This window comes from Chelmon rostratus, chromosome 19 (assembly GCF_017976325.1).
Source record: "Chelmon rostratus isolate fCheRos1 chromosome 19, fCheRos1.pri, whole genome shotgun sequence".
In the NCBI taxonomy this organism is placed as follows: domain Eukaryota; kingdom Metazoa; phylum Chordata; class Actinopteri; order Chaetodontiformes; family Chaetodontidae; genus Chelmon; species Chelmon rostratus.
Window position 1 is genome coordinate 1,708,165 of NC_055676.1, and position 22,589 is coordinate 1,730,753.

The window sequence follows — 22,589 nt, forward strand, 5'->3', positions numbered from 1 at the left end:
TATCTGAGAGGGTTGTAGACAAGAGTGCAGGAATGAGAAAGGACAATAACAGCACGGCCTTCATAAAAGATGAGTCTAAATGTTTGCCTTTTGTTACTCTGACACAAACGACAAACATTTGAAACGCAGGAGTGATTTCAGTTGTAGAGTTGAAAATCAAATGAGCCCAAACGAAACACTGCTGAACTAGTTTATTTAACAGCTGAGATATTCAAGCATAACACCGCAGCATTCTTTCAATGGATGCATCTACAAACAAACAACTATTGTATAAGAACTCACATACTCATTCTGGCATCTGTCACATACAGGTAGCATAATAAAATCCAAACATATATACTGAATATACTTCATAAACTATGCCACCATTTACCAATATACACTGTAGCCTTCAGTTTGTATAGTGTAGTAGTTAGTGTGCATTTCAACTGCCTGCTGGTCCATACACCATACAGTCTGGGCTACATTTAAGACATTGGAGCATAATTTTTCACTGGACAAAATATGGAAAACATTTACATACAGCCACATAGTGACATCATTCCACGTCACCAAATTATGCAAAAATGATATCACAATGAAGGGTTAGATAAACAGTTGCTGAGCCAAAAAGAAATAGGAGCAAAGAGAGATGGACTGAGACATTACCTTCCAAACCTGTAAGGATCAACGATCAGATGAGCAAAGGTAAGCCCATCATCTCTTCTCCACCTGCTACAAAGACACAGTGTGATTTCAAAAGCAGACATGGTGCTTAAGGCAGCTGACAAAAGCAGCTTTCTGAAGGTCACAAGCAGAGAGTCCAACATGTGACACTGCAGTGGGACCAGAGACGCATACAGATTGTACAGCACGTCGGTGTGATCAGCAGAGTGGGGGGGGGGCTGCTCTTTTATGAATACACTCCTCCTCACATTACAGTACGTTCCACGACACAGACGTGATTCAGTATGATGAGATCTGTTTCGATTGAATCTCTCTCTGCTCAGAATGTGTGTCATCTGCAGGATTTCTGTATCGAGCCCAAAGTGTTCAACAGCAAATCAATAAATTATTCTACGATGAATAGGAACATAAATTAGGCAAAATATTTGTAAAGAAAAAAGTGTTAAATAATTACATTTTAAAAAATTGAACTCAGTTTTATACAATTTCATTTTTATGTATTAGAACTTTTCATTTCCAACCCCCTCTCTTTATTTCAAATTGGCCGTTTGTTTGTAATTTTTATCACTGTTTCATGATTGTGGTGTTCTCACCGTCCCCTCCACCTTTCAGCCAATCACATGCCTCTTTGCCTCTTAAGCTCAGCGGTGACAACACCGCTGTCATGAAAAGTGACGTTAGGAAATGAAATGTGTCATTCTGAAAAGCAACATTAGGTAATAAAACTTGACATGACATAAAAACAGTTTTGAAAAGGAGCATTTGAAATAAAAATATCTATAATTAAATAAAAACAATATCCAACAAAAAATGAACGATGACAAAACCTTTCATATGAATGAGTTCAGAATTTTCTGCAAGTATTTCACTAATTATTGGTTCCTTAATATATTTAACACAATATAATCATGATTATTTAGTATTAAACACTTTGGAGTTCCATATCTTTGAGGCTTTTCATTTTAAACCACATCAGTCACTCTTATCACCCAAAAACAAACCATGAGCCTCAGTTTTTCACCAAGACCACAGACTAATCTAAAACCAAAAACCCATTTCAATATTACATATTCAGCATAATCAACAGAACACAAATTGAACCATTCATCCTATTTTTGTAAAAATAAATAAATAGAGTAATAAATAAACATCAGGAATTAAAGCAGAGTACCTTAAAGTGCATTCAATGCTCCACAGACTCCACCTCTTCTCGTGTTTAGGTACATTTACATAAGAGAGGATGGGCACACAAGGCACTCGAGGGAATCTGTGATCATCTGACACAGGTATCAGACGTCTCTGCTTGGATGTCCTGCTCTGTGACTTAAAGGAGTGTTTATTTACATTGTACAAGAATGGAAAGTGTCTTGAGCTGACAAGCCAGTTATAAATACTCCTTTGAGATTCCCAACAACAAAAAATACTGACAGCAATTTAACCTTTAAATCCTTGTCACAAAGTCTATTTTTACCTGGTGGCTCATGTTAAATCTGTGGAAGGGGAACATTAGAAATGATATCTATTCAGAAGCAAGCTAATGCTTATAACCTTTATAATAACGTGCTACTGTTATTTTCAGCGGTTTTATCACAGCACTAAAATAAGAAGCATAAACACATTGAACCCACCAGGGGACACGTTAGTAGTTTCCTGTTTGTGGTCACACTTCACTCTCTACAGCAACAGACTGAACGTAACTGAATGTCTTTAAAGCAGCTGACTCGAGTGAATCGCTGGTGACAAAAAGACATTCAAGGTGCCATTATCCTCCTCACTGCTGTGCACATTTGCATCAAATATGGCCAATAGAAAAAAACAATTGATATATTGAGCCAAAGACCAAACCGGAGCGGGAATGTCAAATTTTACCACTAGGTGGTGGGAGCCCATGAATGAGAGTGTAGCACCACCACAACCAGGACAACTGAGTGGGGTTTTATTCAACATCAAAATAATGGATTAAATAAGACTTTGGCTTAGTGCAACTTGAGAAAATGTCAAAATGGGTTCAAAATCAAAATTTCAAGTGTCAAACCTGCAAGTTACTGTGTTTTCCATAACACTTCATTTCTCATAATGCATGCCTCGTGCTGGACAAATGGAAGTTATTTGCTGTTTCATGTTCCAAAAGATGGCGGTTAATGCTGGTAAATGTCAGTTTTGTGCTGGTTTGTAGTGTCAACCATAAGTAAGCAGCTTTTACATTTGTTGATCACAGAAGTGCTTCCTTATGGGAGAGCTGTTGTGTCTCTGTAGATTAAGAGTGTGGTCCTGACCTGCTGTAGATGGAAAGAGACAACTTCTGTTGTGGTTTGGCAATACGTACTAAATACTTAAAATTGAATTGAACAGATGTATTTTCCGACAGATCATGTAGCCTGTGTTGGATAAGGTTAACAACATTTACATCTTCTTCTTGTCTCTGTGTGGTTTGCTACAATATTTCTAGAATGACAAACACTTGAATTAGTGTCCATAAAATCAAACTGGTTGAAGCTGGAACTCTGGAACAGCAAATCCCCAAACTGACCCAATCCTAGCAGTGAGGACATCAAAGTGCATTATGTCAGCTGGTTTGACTTAATCTTCAGCTTTACATTTCAAATGAAAACTATGATGTTCAACCCAACACAAAGCAAGCCCTTTCAGCTGCTCTTCAAAACTTTGCCAATGTTTCTTACACCCCACAGTACAGAAGTGTAGAATGGTACAAACAACAGATCCTTACAGAAGTGGGGTGAAAAACATAAGGGTGGCACTGGGGGAAAGGGGTGAGTCACATTACAGGATTCATCCCTTTGTTTAGGCAATGTCATGTAAACTGTGGAAAGGCCTGAGGGGGTTTGGAGAGCCGATGATGGGAAGGCCGAACCTTTGGGCAGAGTGAACATACTGGTCGTTAAGACTAGAAAAGCACTGCATATATATACAGTCCACTTACCATGTACCATCAAACAAATAAAGCTCCAAGTTTCTCAATCCTCAATAATGTTTACAGATATAAAAAAGTAGCTGCAGTTGAATATATTTTCACTAATTTCATGACTTAATTCGGCCTTGTTTTACCATTGATCACCTTATTACACAGAGCAAAGCTGTGGGTCCCATCTAGATCAACGTTAAGGAGCATATTACATGCAGAGGTTCTATCTACATCGGTTTTGTGCAGTGTACTTTTGATGACCAATAGTTATCAAGTCTTCCATTAGGAAGACATGGGAAATGCTTTGTGATATGCCTTAGCAAAGCCCTTCAAGACAAAGCTTCTTTTCCAGCAGAACTGCTCCTGCCACATCGATGTCAGTGCCCAAAACAAGCAGATACATTCTACTGGTACACCAATACACCACTTAAATGAACTGAATGTAAACTTGCATCCTCCTAAGCAAAGATCAACAGGTGTTGATGCTAAACGAAAGATTTAAATAAGAGCAGATAACAGACTTCTTCAATAAAGTGTTCCAGCATTTAGAAAGTCTTCATCAGCCTCGATGCTTTCAAGTTTACATTCGTCTTCATTCACATCATCACAAGTTTATCTTTTAAGTCCTGGAATTTGATTACTTGATTTAAATATTATGAATTTATTATTATGCCAGTTGCATGTACCTTAGAGCCAAACTCAGTCAATCTTCAGCTCAAAAGAAAAGCAAAAAACCTTTGGCGCCTTTATCTCTTCTCTCTGCCGCCCTCTTCACCTTGACTGGACCCCCAGCGTCACTTTGAGGTACTCATAGACCACGTAGCTGATGCTGACAGATGGAATGACCTTCATGAAGTTGGGTGCAAGGCCTCTGTAGAGTCCCATGGGCCCCTCAGTCCTAACGATGTGTCTGAACAGGCCTGTCATGCTCATCTGAGGGCCTCCTTCCAGGGTGGCTGAGGAAAACAAAGGGAGGACTCATCAAACCCTAGGTCTGAGCACTCAAGCAAATGTTATTTTCAGTTATGATTTTGGCTTCCAATGATTATGAAACAAGATAATAGACAAGAGTCAAAACAATTATTGCCCCACATTCCATTTCGCATGTTCTCGGTTTGTCTTGTATTATAAATCCAGTGTACCCCTTTACTTTACAGCGGTGCACTTTCACCCAAACTCACTCTCAGCCAGGCTGTGGCGTGTTTAGTTCAGCTCGAGCCAAGATGACAGAAAGAAAGCTTCGGTGAACAGAAAGGTAAAACCAATTCAGCTGTTGGACAGGAAGATATCACATGGTGCGTGGGTTCACACATGTACACACACATGCCTACACACTGAACTTATGTTGTGAGAGCAGGCAGGGACTGTGGTTACACACTGTGGCAGTTCAAAACCTCATAAAAATAAGACAGAGGGCAGCATAAGCATATGACACGAATCGTAAACACTGCACACAAATCTACAAGCAATGACTGTGCGTGCACAATGTGCACAGAGCTGACAGTGTGTCACGGGTCATCAAGCATGATCAGTACTGAATGAGCTAGAGAAAACAGACATATCACACAGACAGAACCGCATAAAAAGACAGAGTGAAGCCCTTGTCACTTTCATTTCCTTTGTTTGTTTTTAGTTGGATTATAGGGTTAGGGTTTAAGGAAATTCACTGATAAAAAGACAATTAGACTTTAGCTCAGCTTTTAACACCATCCCAGACAAGCTGGCGCTGAAGCTACACGCAGTGGGTCTGCCTCCGTCATTGTGCCACTGGATCAGAGACTTTCTCACCAACAGGCCTCAGGTGGTGAGAATAGGGAACACAACATCATCCCCTCTGGGTTGTGTGCTCAGCCCAGCCCTCTTCACCACGTTTACTCATGACTGTGCTGCCATACACCCCACCAACACAGTCGTGAAGTTTGCGGACGACACTACAGTAGTGGGTCTCATCTCAGATAACAGCTCACCCAGTGGTGTTCAGCCAACAACCTGGTGCTGAACACAGGGAAGACCAAGGAGGTCATTGTGGATTTCAGGAGGTCCAGGAAGATGGATCACGCCCCCTCCTCATGGACGGAGAAGTAGTGGAGCGTGTGGACAACATCAGGTTCCTGGGCCTCCACATCACATCTGATCTCTCCTGGTCCATGAACACCTCCCGCCTGGTGAAGAAGGCACCACCACTAACAGACTGAGGGACAGCTTCTTCCCCAGAGCTGTCAGAGCTATCACCCCCAGCAGCCCCTCACTGCAGTGAGAGACTGTGAGAACTGTGAACCACTGCACACTGCACTTTACACCTACACCTCTACCTCCACCTGCACCTTCTGTGTACTTAACTTTTAGGTACACACATACACTTAACTAAGTTATATTCTTTTTTACTATATTGGCACATTCCATTTCCATTGGTATATTTTATTGTCCACTGGTATATTTTATTCTGTCGGTACATTTCACTGTGTATATTTTATTCTGCTTGTATATTTTATTCTGTTGCACATTTCATTTCCATATTTTATTGTTTATTGTTTAGTATATTTTATTGCCTTAGTATATTTTCATTCTGTTATATTTTTAATTGCTTTTACGAATATTTTTATTGCATGTTGGTTTATTTTATTTTATTGTAGTTATCTTAATTTTATTCTTTCTAGTCTTCTTATCTTTCTTACCATCTGTTCCTAACATGGGGGTTGCAATGAAAATTTCATTGACATGCGCAATGACAATAAAGACTCTTGAATCTTGAATTTTCTCAGTTAAAAAATGTCTTCAAAGTCAGTGAGTAAATTGCCTTAAATTGCCCTATGAAACTCTACCATACCAAGCACAAACTACTCACTTGTTGCCTTCTGGAGTGCCAGAGGCATGAATCATGAAGTTAGTAAACATCTTGCACCATGCTCAGCTCATAAAGATATATCAATCTGGATGTTTAAGTCACAATAAAATCATTTCACATTAGAACTGCATAGGTGCTTTTGGAAGCAGTTGCCACCACCACTCTCATTGTCTCCAGTGTAACAAGGAGAGAGAGGAGTTGCTCCTCTCATGGCGTTGCATGGCTGTTTACCGCTGCCATCTGAGTTGATGAAGTGACGTGCCAATGGCAACCAGAGGAACACACGGAGGAAAATAATGCCGGAGCTTGCTGTAACACACATACTCCTCAAACAGACAAACCTAACATCAGCTTCAAGGTTTCATTAAGTGGTCTGGTGGTCAGGCTTTCCTTAATTCAACATCACACAATACAACATGGTCCTGCAAGGATGAATAAAGAGAGGAGACAGACCCCTACTGTTAGGATTATGGCAAACAAGGCTGTCAAGGATGGTATGTTCAGGCATGTTTTCATGATGTGGTAAGTGAGGCCTATATAATTTCTTATTTGGAGGTATCTAAAAAAAATGCGCGTAGGTAGGCTGTGGTACTGAAAGGATGCCAGTTTACCCTGAAAATAAAGGTCACTATGTTTTTATCTTTCCAGATGGAAATAATGAAATAATATAAACTTAGAGGGAGAACATAACTCCCACATAAGATTACTGTGACAAAATTCCATGATTTTTTTTCGGTAAGTAGCCTTATATAGTCCTCAGGAGCTTTGTTTACAGTAACGATCAAATAGCATGAACACGCACTTCCTTCTGAACAGGTGGCATTCATCAGTTTCAAATGATTTGAAACAAATTTGTTTGGAAATTTTGCTGAATCCGACCTGGAACACTTGTACAAACATGTCTCACCGAAAAAAACTAAAAGATTTAGGATAAGAATACAAAAATGTTCTTGCAAGAGGCCCAATCATATAATAAACTGTCTGACTAATGAATAATCAATCTATTGGGAAACTTATCATTTGATTTTCCCATCCTTGTAATACACAGCGGCCGTACAGTGCAGTAGAGTTCGGCAGTGACTGACCTTGTGCCTGCATTCGAGTCCTGACCAGGGCGAGTGGGTAGCTGGACAGCTGGCCACAGGTGCTGGAGGTGGTGCCACAAGCCAGGAGCACAAACACTCCTGGATCAGCACTGTCTATGGCGAAGCGCTGCAGCCAGGAATTCTTCAGAGTCTGAGAGAAGAGGAGCGCAAAAGAGTCAGAATGGACTAAAAAAACAAAAAACAAAAAGAGACAACAACCACACACCTCATAGACAGCCAGATCGATGCCAGCATAGGGGATGATGCCCAGCATGTTGGGGATATAGCCCTTGTAGAAAGCAGCCACGCCCTCCTTCCGAAAAATATGCTTGGCACAATCCAAGATGCCTGAGTACTGGCCTGTCTTCCGCAGAGCTAACCGTGTCTTCAGGACCTGAGAAGATAAGAAGTGGTGTCAGGCCTCCTGACAGATGGAAGAAACCTCCACTGTGTTGTCCAAGACTCGCAGAAAATCTTTTAGAAATGAACAAACATAGACTAACGTACATTTGCCGTGCATTATCCTGGCTATGAAAAGACGCTGTGTGTGTCAGGAACCTCATTTACATAAATGACCTGCTCACACTTTGTGCATGACTGAAGGTCTGTGAGTCTGTGTGTGAAGGTCTGTTTCCTCCAGATAAGAGGTCACAGTACAGTTTCACATGATGGGTTCAAGGCTGAAAGTTAAAATGGGCAGTCAGTCATAAGACTGATAAGTAGATGATAAGAATCCACGTGGATATATCTGCATACAAACAATGAGTCATGCATTGCTACAATACATTTACAGACTGAATACAATCTTAATGGCTACTCGTAGTTGTTTTTTTTAAGAAAGGTCTTGAAAAATGGTTTCATTCTGTCTGTGTGCAGTGGTCTCTCACCTCCATGGGGTAGATGCTACTCTGAGCGATCGCTCCAGCTAGAGAGCCTGCCACCAGTCTCTCTGCGATGCCCAGCGTCTCCTGGTTGCTTCCAATTAATCGTTTAATCTGACAGGACAGGTTATCCTTTATTGTTATGCGACAACACGAAATGTGACAGAAATTTACGGCTTATTGGAGTCAGAGCTGCATACCTGTTCATAGGCCATGAACTTAATAGCAGACTCAGGTGCAATTTTGATGACGTTAATACCGTTGCCTCGCCACAGTGACCTCACACCACCCTCTCGGATCATCTGGCCGAAGCCCCCAGCGATGCGCATGCTGTTGCTCTTGGAGGCGTGAACCTGGGGAGGCCAGGACACACAGACGCATTGTGATCACTAATTCACTTCCCTTTGTTCACTTTGTCTAGAATGAAAATCACACCATCAGTTGTCAAAATACTCATTCCTCAGCTGAGTGCTGCGTTTTACCTGCATGAGAACTTTGAGCCTGTCCAGAGGTGCTGTGCATGTTCGAGACACAGCACCAGCTCCTCCTCCGGCCACCAGGTGTCGCCACCACATTCCAGTTTTCTTTTCTTCTGCCGTGAACTCATCAGGCACCAACAAACTCTCCCCAACATCAAAGATCTGAGGAGGAAGCAGGTTTCAGCCTGGTGACACTAATGCCAGACCACATGTACTTTGGTATTTAAAATTAGCTTTTTCCTCCTTTATTCTCAAAAAGAAAGAAATACTGTTCACACAAGAACTGTTTAAAAAAAATCTCTGTCCATACGAAAATGTAAAAACACAACTGAAGAACAGGCTAATTAAACAAGGCAGAAAGACAACTCAGAAGCCTGGAAAAAGGCTACATTGTTAATTGTAGGCTACATATGACTGCAGGACTGCTATCACTCACTCACTACACATGAAATCAGTTTGGGTTATACAAATACAGACTCGCCATGAAAGAATCATCTGTAACATGACAATGTGACGGTCTATTTGATGAGTATTAATGGGCTGGCCTCTATCAGGTAGCAAAATCCTTTCCTGTTTCTGCAGCTGCTACATAGAATTCAAACTGTGCACTGAGCTGATGAAACTGAAACCCACCAACACAGAATGCAGCTCTATACACAAAAGCAGGGTGACTAGTGAATGTCCTGAAAACAGGTAATTGTGGCTGTAATTATTACTGAGGTATGGGTGAAAAACCTGACATGCACGAACAGGATTAAGGTCACTGACTGCTGCATGCAATATTAGAATAAATCCTGTCTGAAGTAGGCTTAACTCAACCAATTATTGTGATAACAGAGTTGAAAATGTGTCCTCTTGAAGGTTTTAAAACATATAAAAACATAATACAAAAGGAATTTGAAAAGAATAAAAACAGTTTCATATTAAACGTAATGGCTGTGTATTGCTGACAAGAAAATTGCTCAGTTTCCCTTTATAACAAGAAGTTTTACTTGTTATAAATGAAACTGAGCAATTTTTAATGCCATAACAAGATATATTTCATCTTACTATGACAATTCCTCCTTATTACAAGGTACCAATTATTCAGTTTGCTGGTTATAGCAACGTATCACTTTGTCACAAAACTTTCTTGCTATTAGACAAAATAAACTCAACACAGCTCTATATGCATTACTCTTAAGTGACTAAATGGCTTGAATATGCTCCTTTCTTAGCTAAACATTTCCAATTCCTGATGTTAACATTTCTGTGGTATTCTCATCATTTCACCTTAACACTGTAGGAATCGTGCTGAACATGTCAGCTTCCTGTGTCTTAAGCACTGTGCCAGAAAAATAATGTTTGTAGAAAGGCTGAGATTCTGAGTGTGTACCGTGGAATGTTTCCAGTGCAGGATGATCTCAGGAATGTTGTCTGCTGGATGCAGGAGGTGGTAATCCCGCCACTCATTCCAGTCAATTGTCATCGTGCCATTTTTATCCATGCTGGGGATGAACAATAACACAGGGGATACAGACTGTTAGAAATGTGGTCACATGCTCTGTTACTTCTCAATAATGGTGACGTTTGTTCATTTGGTTTCCTTCATAAGTTCATGTGCATTCTGTTATAGCAGGATGCTTCACTTTGTGCCACAACTGAGTCACCATATTATCATATCAATGTGATATTTCTTGAACTTTTCATTTGAAATCACTGAATAAAAAAGCAGCTGGCAACTGAATTATGCAATGGTGATCGGTGCTGTACTAGCTTAGCAAACAGACTGTAGAATCTACTACTTACTACAAGATAGGGGCCCAGATATGGCCCCTCCTTATTCTGAGACCAGCCAGAGAGAAGAAGAGACAGACAGAAACACAGACAGGAGGTTAGAAGAACTAGACAAGGATCACAATGAGCCATAACAACATGAGCCACTTGCTGCTACATAAATAGAACAAACAGATATTTCAATGAGTAGTGACAGGCCCCATGGCTGAGTGGACTGAAGCCGTTTTCACACATGGAGCATTTCTGGCTCAATGCATCTGTCATTCAGACATAATGAGGCCATTAGGTAAATGTATTCTCAGCTAAATATTTTCATTCACTTCATCATTTATTAGAGAGGTCTGCTACTTATTTCATAATGTCTCCCAATACATGATCACTGAATGACAAGATGCTGAGTTAAAGGCCTTACATTTGCTTATATGTGTTATTCACAGCATTTTGCTGGACATTTATTTATTTATTAATGCAGCTGGCATGTATGATGAGAGATTTTTCTCTTGATCTTCACAGTGAAAGTATAAACTCGCCTAACATTAGGGGAATCTCCTCCATAATGTAGGCAAAGGAGATGATAATGAAGGGATACGTTTTCTACAGCGCTCTTAAAAAGGTGGAACAGGACTTACATTTAACACAGAAATAATCTTACCTTGTAAGATTAGGATCAGGACTATAAGTGACTCAGACTTGTTTATTCAGACATTACGCCTTTATGTAAAAAGATGTCTGAAGAGGCTAAAGAAAAGAATGCCCCTTTAACTTCATCACCAGATATGACAAAAACTGGCCCAGCTGTCACCTGACTGTTGCCTGCAGTAGTTAGGAGGGGGTACAGTAGCTCCCCTGAATGCAACCACATGCATCAAAATGTGACATATATTAAAGAATGGAAAAGGTGGGAGACATCACAGACACACACACACACACAGAAAGGGATTGAAGTGTGTTAGAGACTGTGGATGACAGCATCACTCTCACCTCTTGAGAATCTTATCAGCCTGTTCCTCAGAGATGTTCACTCCCAGGTCGCGCAGAGACTGCATGATTTCTTGTGAGTCTATCCGCCCTGCACCACCGAGACAGATTAGACACTGTGTTTATTAATTAAAGGTGAATTCCACTGATTTTATACATACAGGTCACTTCACAAGTCAGAGTGAGCAACACTCAGCCTGTAAACACAGTTGTACAGTACAATGTTTTCCAAACTCTGGAGAAGCATGTCTTACAAAAAGATGTTGTTAATTGCATTATGGGAATTGTAGGATCCAGAGTTTATTTGGGTTGTAACCCAGACTAGGGTTAGTCAAGATATCACTGCCGCTGCTGCTTTTAGAACATTCTCCTTTATTCCGTCTCAGCAGACTTGAAAAGTCACTAGATTGCTTACCATCGTTCTTCTTGTCCAGACTCTTGAAGACCAGCCGGAGTTTCTTCTCATGGTCTCTGAGATAATGAACAAACTCCTCAAAGTCTAACTGTCCGTCCAGGTCTTTGTCTCCTGCTTTCACTATTTTCTGTAAGGAGAGAAGAGATAGGAGAAACCTATGAGGAATGTGTCCATTGAGAAACACACTCAATGTACATATAATAACAATGTTGTTCATTTTAGTATATTCAGCAAGCATGATGCATTAGCTGTATACACAACAACATTATCTGTAAAGGATATGAACCTGAACTCATTCACCGCTGTCATTAAAGACAGCCATATTGCTTTGTGGACAGAGTGATGTGACAAACAGCAGCAGAGGTCAGAGTGAGGAAGCTTCCACCATCTCCTACCATCTGTGCACTGTTGACTCAGCCTGCAGTTTAGACCACTTTACAGCCATCACACATATCAGGTTATTCAGCATCTGAACAGTCCACGGCACTTTCTGCCAATACAGCCCGTCAAGCCAACTGGAAGGATTTCTACAAGGAATTAAGAGTCAGCTGAAACATGAATATACACCCACTGGCAGGAAATGGCTACCTGAGGGAAGGAACAGTTGGGTCTGCAGGCCAGGGAGGAAATCTACATGTTTGTCTCTCACCAGATGCACCTAAGTGATACATTGCTCTGCAAGCAAGCGTGCAAAACCGACTGAGCATGAGAAAAAAATTCAAGCATGTGAACCACAGGATGGAGACCAGTCCATTGGCCACTGTCTGAGGGACTGGATGTGTTTTTACAATTAATTATATAGCAGGAAAACAACTACCTACAGGATTAGACCAGCATTTTTACATGTTTTTACCTGGTAATGCAACTGCAGTAGTATGAATAGCTTTGGAGTTCAGACTGTTGAACAACACATTTTATGACCATATGACATAACATTTTATGTTATGTCGCCTTGGACTCCTTGGCATTTTTTTTTTTTTTTTACCATTTTCTAACATTTTACAGACAAAATTATTCATCAGTTAATCAAATAAACAGATTTACAATAAAATTAATTATTAGTTGCAGGTCTTACTTTTGATGCATTAAGCTGCCTGCATTATATACTTTTGGATAGTTTAATCTATATCAAAATAGCATACCATATCATACTCAGATTTTCAGGTAATAAGTAAAGTAGCTCAAAATTATACTTAAGTACCAGTACTGTACTTGTATAAATGTACACGTTATTTAAGTTGATTTTCGTGGTGTAGGGATATGAAGAGAAACCAAAAGCTACCTGGAATCTGGAAAAACTACAGTGAAAAACGTCTAACACTGACATGCTTCACTGAGTGGCTGGCCATAATGCAAAATATGTCAATTATTTGTCCTTTCTTTAAACCTGTCTGTTCATATAATGTGGAGTGGTCCATCAGCTGCAAGACTCAGCGGGTGCACTGGAACAACCGAGTACTTAATTGAAGTCTGTATCTATAGAACTTGAACATCAACATCTTGTGAAGCCATCCAAAACAACACAGAGGGGTGCAATAGTGTACACTGATATACTGCTTCACAGACACCACTATTTAGTCACATTTCATAAAGTGGTCCTCTGGATAGTGCATAGTACTTTACAAGCCCTGACTTACAGTAATATGCCTAAACTAAAGAATTATAGCATAGTGACTTTCTTATAAATGAAAAGGAGTTTCCAACGGCAAGACAATGCAATTTTCCAGGTAACATCACTATTGCTTTTAATTCTATTGAACTAATCAACAACAACACATGATAAATAAGATGAACTACTTTACTAAAAATAGCCTAATTTGTATATATTGCTCTCATTGGGAAAGCATTTGATCCTTGACAACTATGAGTAGAAATTATTACGCAAATACACAGTGGCATATTTAAAAATATACTTCAATAGGAAGCATTTCAGTCAGAATTTGAAAAGCCACCTCTAATAAACACTACATGAGAGAATCATTTGACAAAGACAGTTGTTAAAGAGAGGCTAGACCATTAATGCACTGAGACTGATCACCTACACAACGTGTCAAGTCAACTGTGCCCCCAATTCAGCAAATAACGAAAAATCTTAAATGACAGAATTAGAATGAGAGCAAAGCATGTTGTCCTTGATACATACCTTCCACATTCGGTATGTCATCAATTCTTGCGAAGGGATAAATAAACTCAGCTTGAATACTGACTCTGTTCCAGATGGTAATCCATTTGATTCAAAATACTCAAATTCATTGTGGTCCACATTGGACACGGGGACATAGACACACAGACACATTTTCCTCTACTAAGAAGTAAATAGGCTATATAGAAGGCAGACTGTTTCCTCTTTGTGGAATATTCCTGAAAAACAGTGTCATCACAGCACAGATATAAAGCATAGAAAGCGCTCCGCACCTGCCCACCAGGACTCCAGCCTGCCTCCTATTGGATCATCAGCTGTTAACATGGTAAATACATCTCACAGTGAACAAGGGACTCCATCATTTTCTATGAGCACTGAGGAAATCTCTCAAGCATAGGTAATACACTTCAAAAGACACTCAAATCACTTTTTAAGAGTGTAAATATGAAAGATGGAAAATAGCAATCTTCAAGGCAGAGAAGAAGTTGACAAAGCAACAAACCTTTGTTTGCCTTGTAGTCAATTGCTAACTGAGTCGTTACGCCCCAAAAAATGAAACACAGCCAAGCCTATGACTGCAATATCCAACTGCAATAACCCTAACCCTAACCCTAACCCTCTTCGGAAATCGTCCAGCTTAAGTTACAGTTGAAAGTACACTTTTTTTAAACTATGGCAATGCAATGATGAGAAATGAACAGGACGTTTAGCACTCCGACACTACTCAGTAAATAACTGGACACTGAAGATCAACACTGTAAGCAGTAATACTGACATGGTTCTCTGCTGTTAGTGAGCGGACCAACGAGTAAAGCAGCTGAATGGTGCACCACATTTTTTTAAAAAACATACAAGTGTAATGCCATGAGATTAAATTAGTGACCATAACCATTTAAAGAAAAGCATTCAAGAAGTTCAGTTATCATATTTCATGCAGAGTCACAGAAACAATATGCAAACTAGGCAGCTTTTATGAGATGGTTTGACCAAAGCTGCTCAACCGTGTACAGTATCTAAGACAGAATGAACATAATGGCTAACAACTGACAGGGCAACGTTCAACCACATCAATCTCGAACATGAGTGGTCATGTGGGCAAAGACTGGTGGAGAGTCGACATCTTTAACATCTCTTTGACACAGAAGTATTTGTGTGTTGTAGGTAGCAAACAGGTTCAGTATTATCTGTTGCTTGCAGTTGTGCCATGACTGCAGTGAAAAAACTATTATGAGCTAATGGACTTAACACGATCAAAATACATTTATCAGCCACTTTTGGCATACTAAATTATAGGACGTCAAATACACAGCTAGCAACTGCACGTTTCCAGATCTGTATTGAACACTCTTCAGAACTGATGAAACCCTGCTGAAGTAACAGAAAAGGTCTTTATAGCAGCAAGCAGCAAACCTTGACAAGGAAAATGCAGTCATTCTGGAAAGAGATAAAAGGCAACAATGATCACAAATAGCGTTCTAAACACACTGCAAATAGAAGGGCAAACATATCAAGCTCCTGTTTAATCTCCAGAGTGGAACAAAAATTCTTTTGGGTGAAGTGAAAAAGCAGTGCTTAACCCTCCTTAGCTCAAGAGCATTCTCACAATCGGGGTACAGTACCCTTAAGCAAGGCACTCCTCCACCTCCTCCAGTGGAGTTGCTCAGTTCCCAAACAATCAGTGTGGTTGAACTTGTGGGCATCCAAGTGTAAATGTCTGAGTGAGGAGCAGTGTGTTCCTGGAAAAGATCTTTGAGCTCAGAGAACCGACACTGAGTAAATAGATGTTAACCAGAATGAGAGCCTATGGCTTAGTGGTTCTATAAGGCTGTACTTACAACACAGTGGGGTTTTGCACGAGATGCTGAAGTCAACATGCCAAATATAATTGAATGCTAATTTTCTGTAACTTTGAGTGATGGAGAAGTTTTTTGGAGAACTAAAGAGTAAATGTCAGGTTTGATCACCTGATACCTGTTGCTGGTACTAATCTAGGTGTGGGCGATATGGCCAAAATCATCTGTCACGGTACATTGCACGTACAAGTTTTTTTAGGAGGGAAACTTTAAGTTTCCAAAAAGGAGGAACAGAGAGGCAATAAAGGTGCATTACCACCACCAACCGTTGCTCTCAGGTGACAATGTGATAAGCAGTCCTGCTTAACAAATCACAGCTAGATTACATCGTGCTGCCTGCCCTCTCACTTACTGAAAATACTGAGTTTGAGTTAGGCGAGGGGTGGCGCCTGGGTAGAGCCTGAGGAGGAGGACTCATGTACAATGATGGCTGCTTATGCATTGATATCAATTCTACAGGTATTTGAACATATCTGCAGTTTCAATAAAAGAGTGAAAAGCAATATACCAGGTAAGAAAAGAAAAAAGCACAAAGCAGCTACACTCCATGTCATCAACACGTCCACTCGCTCGCTGTGTAGTGGCGTAGCAGTGCATCCTGCCCAACTGTACTTAACTGAAGTGAAACGGTTACTTCTAGACCTCATTAGAAAATCGATCAGTAGATCACCTAACAGTAATTATCCTGCAAGTGAGATGTAGTTGAAAGCTACCTACATCTGCCCACTCAAATGTTCTCCTGCTGTCCCTACAGGTTAAACAGCAATGACATCTGCTCTGACATCTGGAACTGCTGCTGAGTGTGAAAATTCCTTCAGGCACATGGCGAGAGATTCAGGACACGAAAAGTAAACTAAAGGAACTGAACATATTTGCTATGCTGTTTGATGTGGAACCAGCTGATGTGTCTGACAAACAACAACATGAAATCATTGAGCTGCAAAGCAACGACCTGTTACTGAGAGCAGCTCTTTTCAAACTGACTCTTTCAAAGACTCAGTTCCACTCCAGATCAAATGACCCATACCTGGAAAACCAGCTGCCACTAGCATCATCATCATCTCATCATCACCAGAGACAGCCTCCTGTGTGCCACCCCTCTGAAAAATGGTTGTTAACAAAGGGTGTTCTAAAAATTGAAAAGGGCCTTGATAGGAAAAAGGTTCCCCATCCCTGATCTACAATGTTACTGTAAGCGGGACAAGAGAATACAGCCACCTGCTTTATCCTACCTGTTGAAGATCCGTAGGTGGTGCCACCATGATTAATACTGTGGTCTTCTTTGGAGTAACATTACTTCTGCTGCTTTCTTTACTGTCGGTGGAGTGTGCAGTCTTTTCATGGACACCAGCTTGCACCTCTCTGCAGTTCCCAGTAGCCTCAGTCTCTTTCTCCCCTTGCAGCGGAGTTTCAGCAGGCTTACACTGAGTCATGCTAAAAAATCTCTGGCACAGCAAACTCATCATGTAATGCAGCATCCGAAAACTGGGGCTCACAGTGTGACTGGGTGACTTCCCACCACTCAAACACAACAACACTTAAATGTGTCTGTTTGTGGAAAGCAAAGTGTTGAATTAGCAGATCAAGTGTAGAAAGGTCATCTGAGAATGACGTGGGACTGCAGAGAGGGCTCCTCCACTTTCTTCCATTTTACTGCTCAAGTTCAGTGTCTCCATGTCTCGTCTTCTTACCAGATCTTTTTCTCATTAAAATCACTTCACCTCGCAGACCTCCAGGCTCGGGTCCATAGGCATCAAATGCAGCATGATGAAACGATGCTCCAAACTAACTCTTGCCATACAAGTTCTGAGAAACGATTAGTTCTCGATTTATCAAACCTAGAATTTCACACTGTAAATATCTCATGTTGTTGAGAATGAAAAAATGATGGCAGTAGCGGCAGACAGGCAGGATTTGCCACTTAGCCAGCTTCAGTATCAGCAGCCAGAGAAATGCAGCAGAGAAAGCCTCCAGAAACCTGCATCCTCACTGCAGCCGAGCCCGACCAATCACAGTAGCCCATACTGGCAGGTCCGACTGTCGAGCCATGGAACAAGCCCCCCAGCCAATGGAGGAAGGATAGCAGCATGGAAATTAATTTATGCCTTCATTTGTCAGCCAAAGCAGAAGGAGGGGGTAGGGTGAAGCTCAGGGTTTCCCCTCAGTTGCACCTTCCTCACAGCAAAGAATCTGCTGAGTGATGCCTCCCTCCTCCCTCACTGTCCTTCTGCACTCCCTCTGAGTCATTGCAAACACACCGTCAGCATTCTGCCGGCGATCACATCCACCCGGCAACCGAGCTCCGCCGCATTTTACTTCTCAATGTACTGGGTTCCTCCTGCTGGGAAAACTACAGTGTGACGCAGCAAAGTAGGTCCATCTCTCCATAAAATCCTCATCACCTCTAGCTGTTTTCTGCAGTCCTGTTTTACTGTTCAATGTTTTGGTTATTGACAGAAACAGGAGCTCTCTTAATTACAGTAAACCCACCATTAAAAATGCAAGATGTCCCTATTCCCAAACACTAATATACTAACTACTAACTACTCTCTCTCCCCACCTGCATGAGGGATTTTTATATTTTGGCACAGATAAGTCTCCACTCATTGAAGGATAAGGCTGGCATTATTCAATTTCTTCCTTACTATTAACAAATCTTGTGAAAAGACCAAAACCAGCAGTGTGTTAGTCTACCTCTAAAGACTTCCCTACCCTGTCTGTGGCTCTCAGCTCCAAGACCACTGGTTCCCACTGAAGAAATAAACATTTAAAAAATACCTAACAAATATATCATTTCAGTGTCGAAAAGACTCTTTCTGGTCAGCTGGTCACCACATTTGTTGCTCTAGTGTGTGTTTGAAGCAGCAGGAGGGTGCATGTGGGATTGAGTCAAAATAAACTACAGTGTGTGTGTTCATGGTCATGAAGGCCTGACTTTTTACTCTTGGTTATAATAATAACTTAATCACCAATTTAACTGCTGTTAACTGGGAGTGCGGCAACAGTCCAGTGGGTTAAGTGAACCAAGCATTCAGGAGTAAACTATTTCCCAGTTTTTCTACATGACCCAGAATTCATTATTTGGAAGTAGAAATGTTAGTGAACAGACCCAAAACGTCAACTGCAGTGGTCTATGATACTGTAAACATATGTCTGCATTCAACTATGCTCAGTAAATAGGTCAAAACCAAACCATGAAGTGGCTTTCAAAAATGTAATGGCTGTACAACTCAGACCACAATATAATTTACAAGACCTGGTTTTACTGTTACTGTTTGGCTGCTAATTTGCCTAACTATTAAAATACAAGATATTATTTTATATTACTATTACTATTATTGTCATTATTTATATTATTATATCTTACTACAGTAGAAGACAGAAATATGTATGCCTTACTGCAAAAATATAATATATTGTGGATTATGTTTTTTCTCTGTGACCTTGTATTTGTGTTTAAAACTATAGTACTCTCCAGTCCAATGCCCGTGTCGTGTACACAATGTCTACACTAATGACTTTTCTCCAAATGGACTTTTGTTTGTCGTCCATCATCTCGACTGGTCGGCAGTGAGCAGCTGTGTCCTTTGACTGTAGGTTTTACAAGCTGTGGTCTGCCGTTTACTGACTAAAAGTGAGTCAGCGCTATTTTATCAGCGAGTAGGGAGGGTGGCCTGTAAATTCTTCTTCATGAAGAAAGGTCACTTATCTCATTTTGAACTCACCCTTCATACACACTGTATGATAGAAAGAGGAAGTGTTACAGTTTACTATACTAGTGTTATGCTGTTTTTGCTGGAAGGGGTGTGCATCACATGTATGACTATGCAACATTCAACGGTCCACAGTGGCAGAGCACCACACACAACACGCTTGTAAAATTACGCTACAAGCTATGTCATCTGCTTGGTCTTCACGGCATCAAACTGTGAATTCATACAAAAAATTTACAACTTTGTTTAAAAACTAATCTTGTCAGACTGACTGACTAATGTGTGTCATTAAATCTGCCACTTGGGGGTAGCAGAAACAATCTGTGAACACAACAGCTGACACACTTGTTAGCAAACTGTACCCTATTTACACATTCATCAACATGTTCATCATGCTTCTTAGGTGACAGGACTATGAACTATGTGTGTGTTCAGAAGCTAACTTCTAGACAACTGCTGTTATTTCTCTACCTGTAGCTTGGCAAGGGCTGTCAGTTTGGACATATCTGTCCATTTTCCTCCAGCATCACTCACTGTTAAACACACGTTGAGTGAAAATACCAGGAGGGCAACTGCATTTCTCATTTGCTAACACTATGCCTGGCACCAACACCTTGTTCAGCCGCTGAGATAATAATGCACTAATGCATTATAATGCGCTGAGATAATGTGACTATCCTCAGCAAACAAAGACAGAAATTTCCAGAGAAGCAAGAATTTCCACACCTCTGATCTACTTCAAGTGCAGACATCAAATGAGGTCAGATGGGACTCCCTTATTCAGTTACTATTTCTGCAAGCAGTAGCTACCACAACTGCTGCGTGATGTGTATACAGTATAAAGTCAAATATGCATCATCCACTGCCGTTCAGGAGAAATCCCCTTGAAAAGGGGCGATCCTAGACAAGTAAAATAAACTTTCACTTTTAAACCAAAACCAATGTTTTGGTGCTTTCCCAGCTGTTGTGCTGTTTTTCCCGTTGCCTTGCTGTTACTTATCTACCTTGCTCAATAAATTACATGCATATACATATTTTGTTATATAATTATGCACTGTGTTATCTTCCTATAACATTTCAATTTTCAGTTCATTTATACATGTTAAAACAGAAATAGGGACAGCAACACAAGACAGGAAAAATAACACATAAGCTCAGCGCCTCACATGCTGGAGATGAAATAAGGCAGTGTCTACTTACCATGAGCTCATGTTCAGTGCGATGGACCCCTAATTTCTTCAAGCCAATGGTCAGGTCATTGACACAAATGCCCCCATCACCGTTCACATCCAGGACTTGGAACAGCACTTTCAGTCTGTGCTCCTGCTCAGGTCCTCCACAGATGTCACATGGATGCGCTGACCGGCCGGGGTCCGTGCGCCAGTCACCGGCCACGGGCTGTCTGGTGACCGGTTCAGATGGGGAGGCTGAGGAGGGGTCCTCGGCGTGTCCGCATCCGCCACCCGGGTCGACACCTGGGTGGGTCTCGGCGGACCGGCACTGGCACAATACATCACTGAACAAGGGAGGCATCAGCGAATCCTGCTGGTGCATCGGAGACCTGTTTAGTACTCTTCTAGCTACAGTGTCAACCGGCTGAGAGCCAAGCCAAAGAGACGACAGGCCACTGCTGTATGCCGAGCGCTACCACGTCATATGTCCCTCCATTCCAGCCGGTACAGAGAGCAAAACTACCAGCTGCCGGTTAACTTCTACGTGTTGGTGGCCTTTCAACCACCAACACACACTTGAAGTTGACTTGAGATGAAAATGGGTCTACTCACTTATTCCACTTGGTAAATTAGCTGAGCTAGCTACGTTTGTTTTCGACGTAACCTCAATGTTAGAGTTAGATGCCGGTGAAACGAGGAGCGGTGATAGGATAAAGATCCTGAGCTGTCAACGCCTTGAGCGTCTATTAAAATCTTCACAGCGTCGACCGTTAGAGTTTTTACGGAGCTCGTATGTCGTACATCACCAAAACAAGTGTCCTGTTTGACAGACCGTTATGGATAAGATGTTTATTCCAGTATATTGGAGCCGTTCACTCGCCGAGTTCAGAAGAATTAGCACCGGCGACCGGGTGCGTCTGAAGTCTCGCTGCACAGCGCGAGATTACAGCGAGACTACATCAGAGGTCCGGGTTTTTACTGCCTGAGTGATGGCTGACGTTTTTGGAAGTGACTGCAAGTCAAGCGTTTCATGTTTCAACACAAGATGAGACTCTATTGATGCCATGCCGGGACAATTCTCAGCAGAATAAAAGGAGAGGTAGAAAATTAGAACAAGTAGAACAAATAGATAATAAAAAAAGTACAAAATAAAATCAACAATAGGTAAAGAAATATATACAAACTTAAAAAACTATAGAAGCCAAAGTACACCATATACAAATAGTATGAAAAATAAAATTAAAGTCCTGCTTCGGTATATTTTACTGGTAGAGGATTATTTCGCTTTCTTTTTTGCTTTCAAATTTTAGTAAACTTCACAGCAGAATTAATGGGGGGGGGGGGGGGGTGACAGAGGGGAAAGCACTTTCTGTGGAGACACTGATGAGGCACTGTTTGTCTGCTGTGGAGGCACAGACACACTGGCTGTCTTCTGCTTATTGGGTGATGCTACCAGTGTGGCCCAAAGCTGCAGTGAAACCCTCACCGTGGGCAAAGCCAGACCTGACCAGTAAGAAGGGATTCATGCATTCTTGAGTCAGTCATGAAAAATGCAAGTTCTCCCTCTCTGGTATAAAAGCATAAAAGCGCTCCCTCGTGACTAATCAAAGTCAAATTGAGAATGAAGGCAGGAGTACTGTGCTGTGTTAAGGGCGCAGTC

The 22,589-nt window shown here is 41.1% G+C and overlaps 1 protein-coding gene across 1 annotated transcript; it reads right to left on the minus strand.

Annotated features, from left to right (window-relative positions):
* Nucleotides 1–176: 176 nt before the first annotated feature.
* slc25a25b (solute carrier family 25 member 25b) lies at nucleotides 177–21,813 on the minus strand. The gene is made up of 10 exons (XM_041959679.1): nucleotides 20,958–21,813; nucleotides 12,049–12,175; nucleotides 11,637–11,724; nucleotides 10,255–10,366; nucleotides 8,883–9,041; nucleotides 8,601–8,753; nucleotides 8,407–8,514; nucleotides 7,746–7,913; nucleotides 7,520–7,670; nucleotides 177–4,545 (listed from the first exon to the last, which is right to left on the minus strand). The coding sequence occupies exons 1-10, from the start codon at nucleotides 21,309–21,311 to the stop codon at nucleotides 4,361–4,363; spliced, it is 1,605 nt and encodes a 534-aa protein (XP_041815613.1). The 5' UTR covers nucleotides 21,312–21,813; the 3' UTR covers nucleotides 177–4,360.
* Nucleotides 21,814–22,589: the final 776 nt, after the last annotated feature.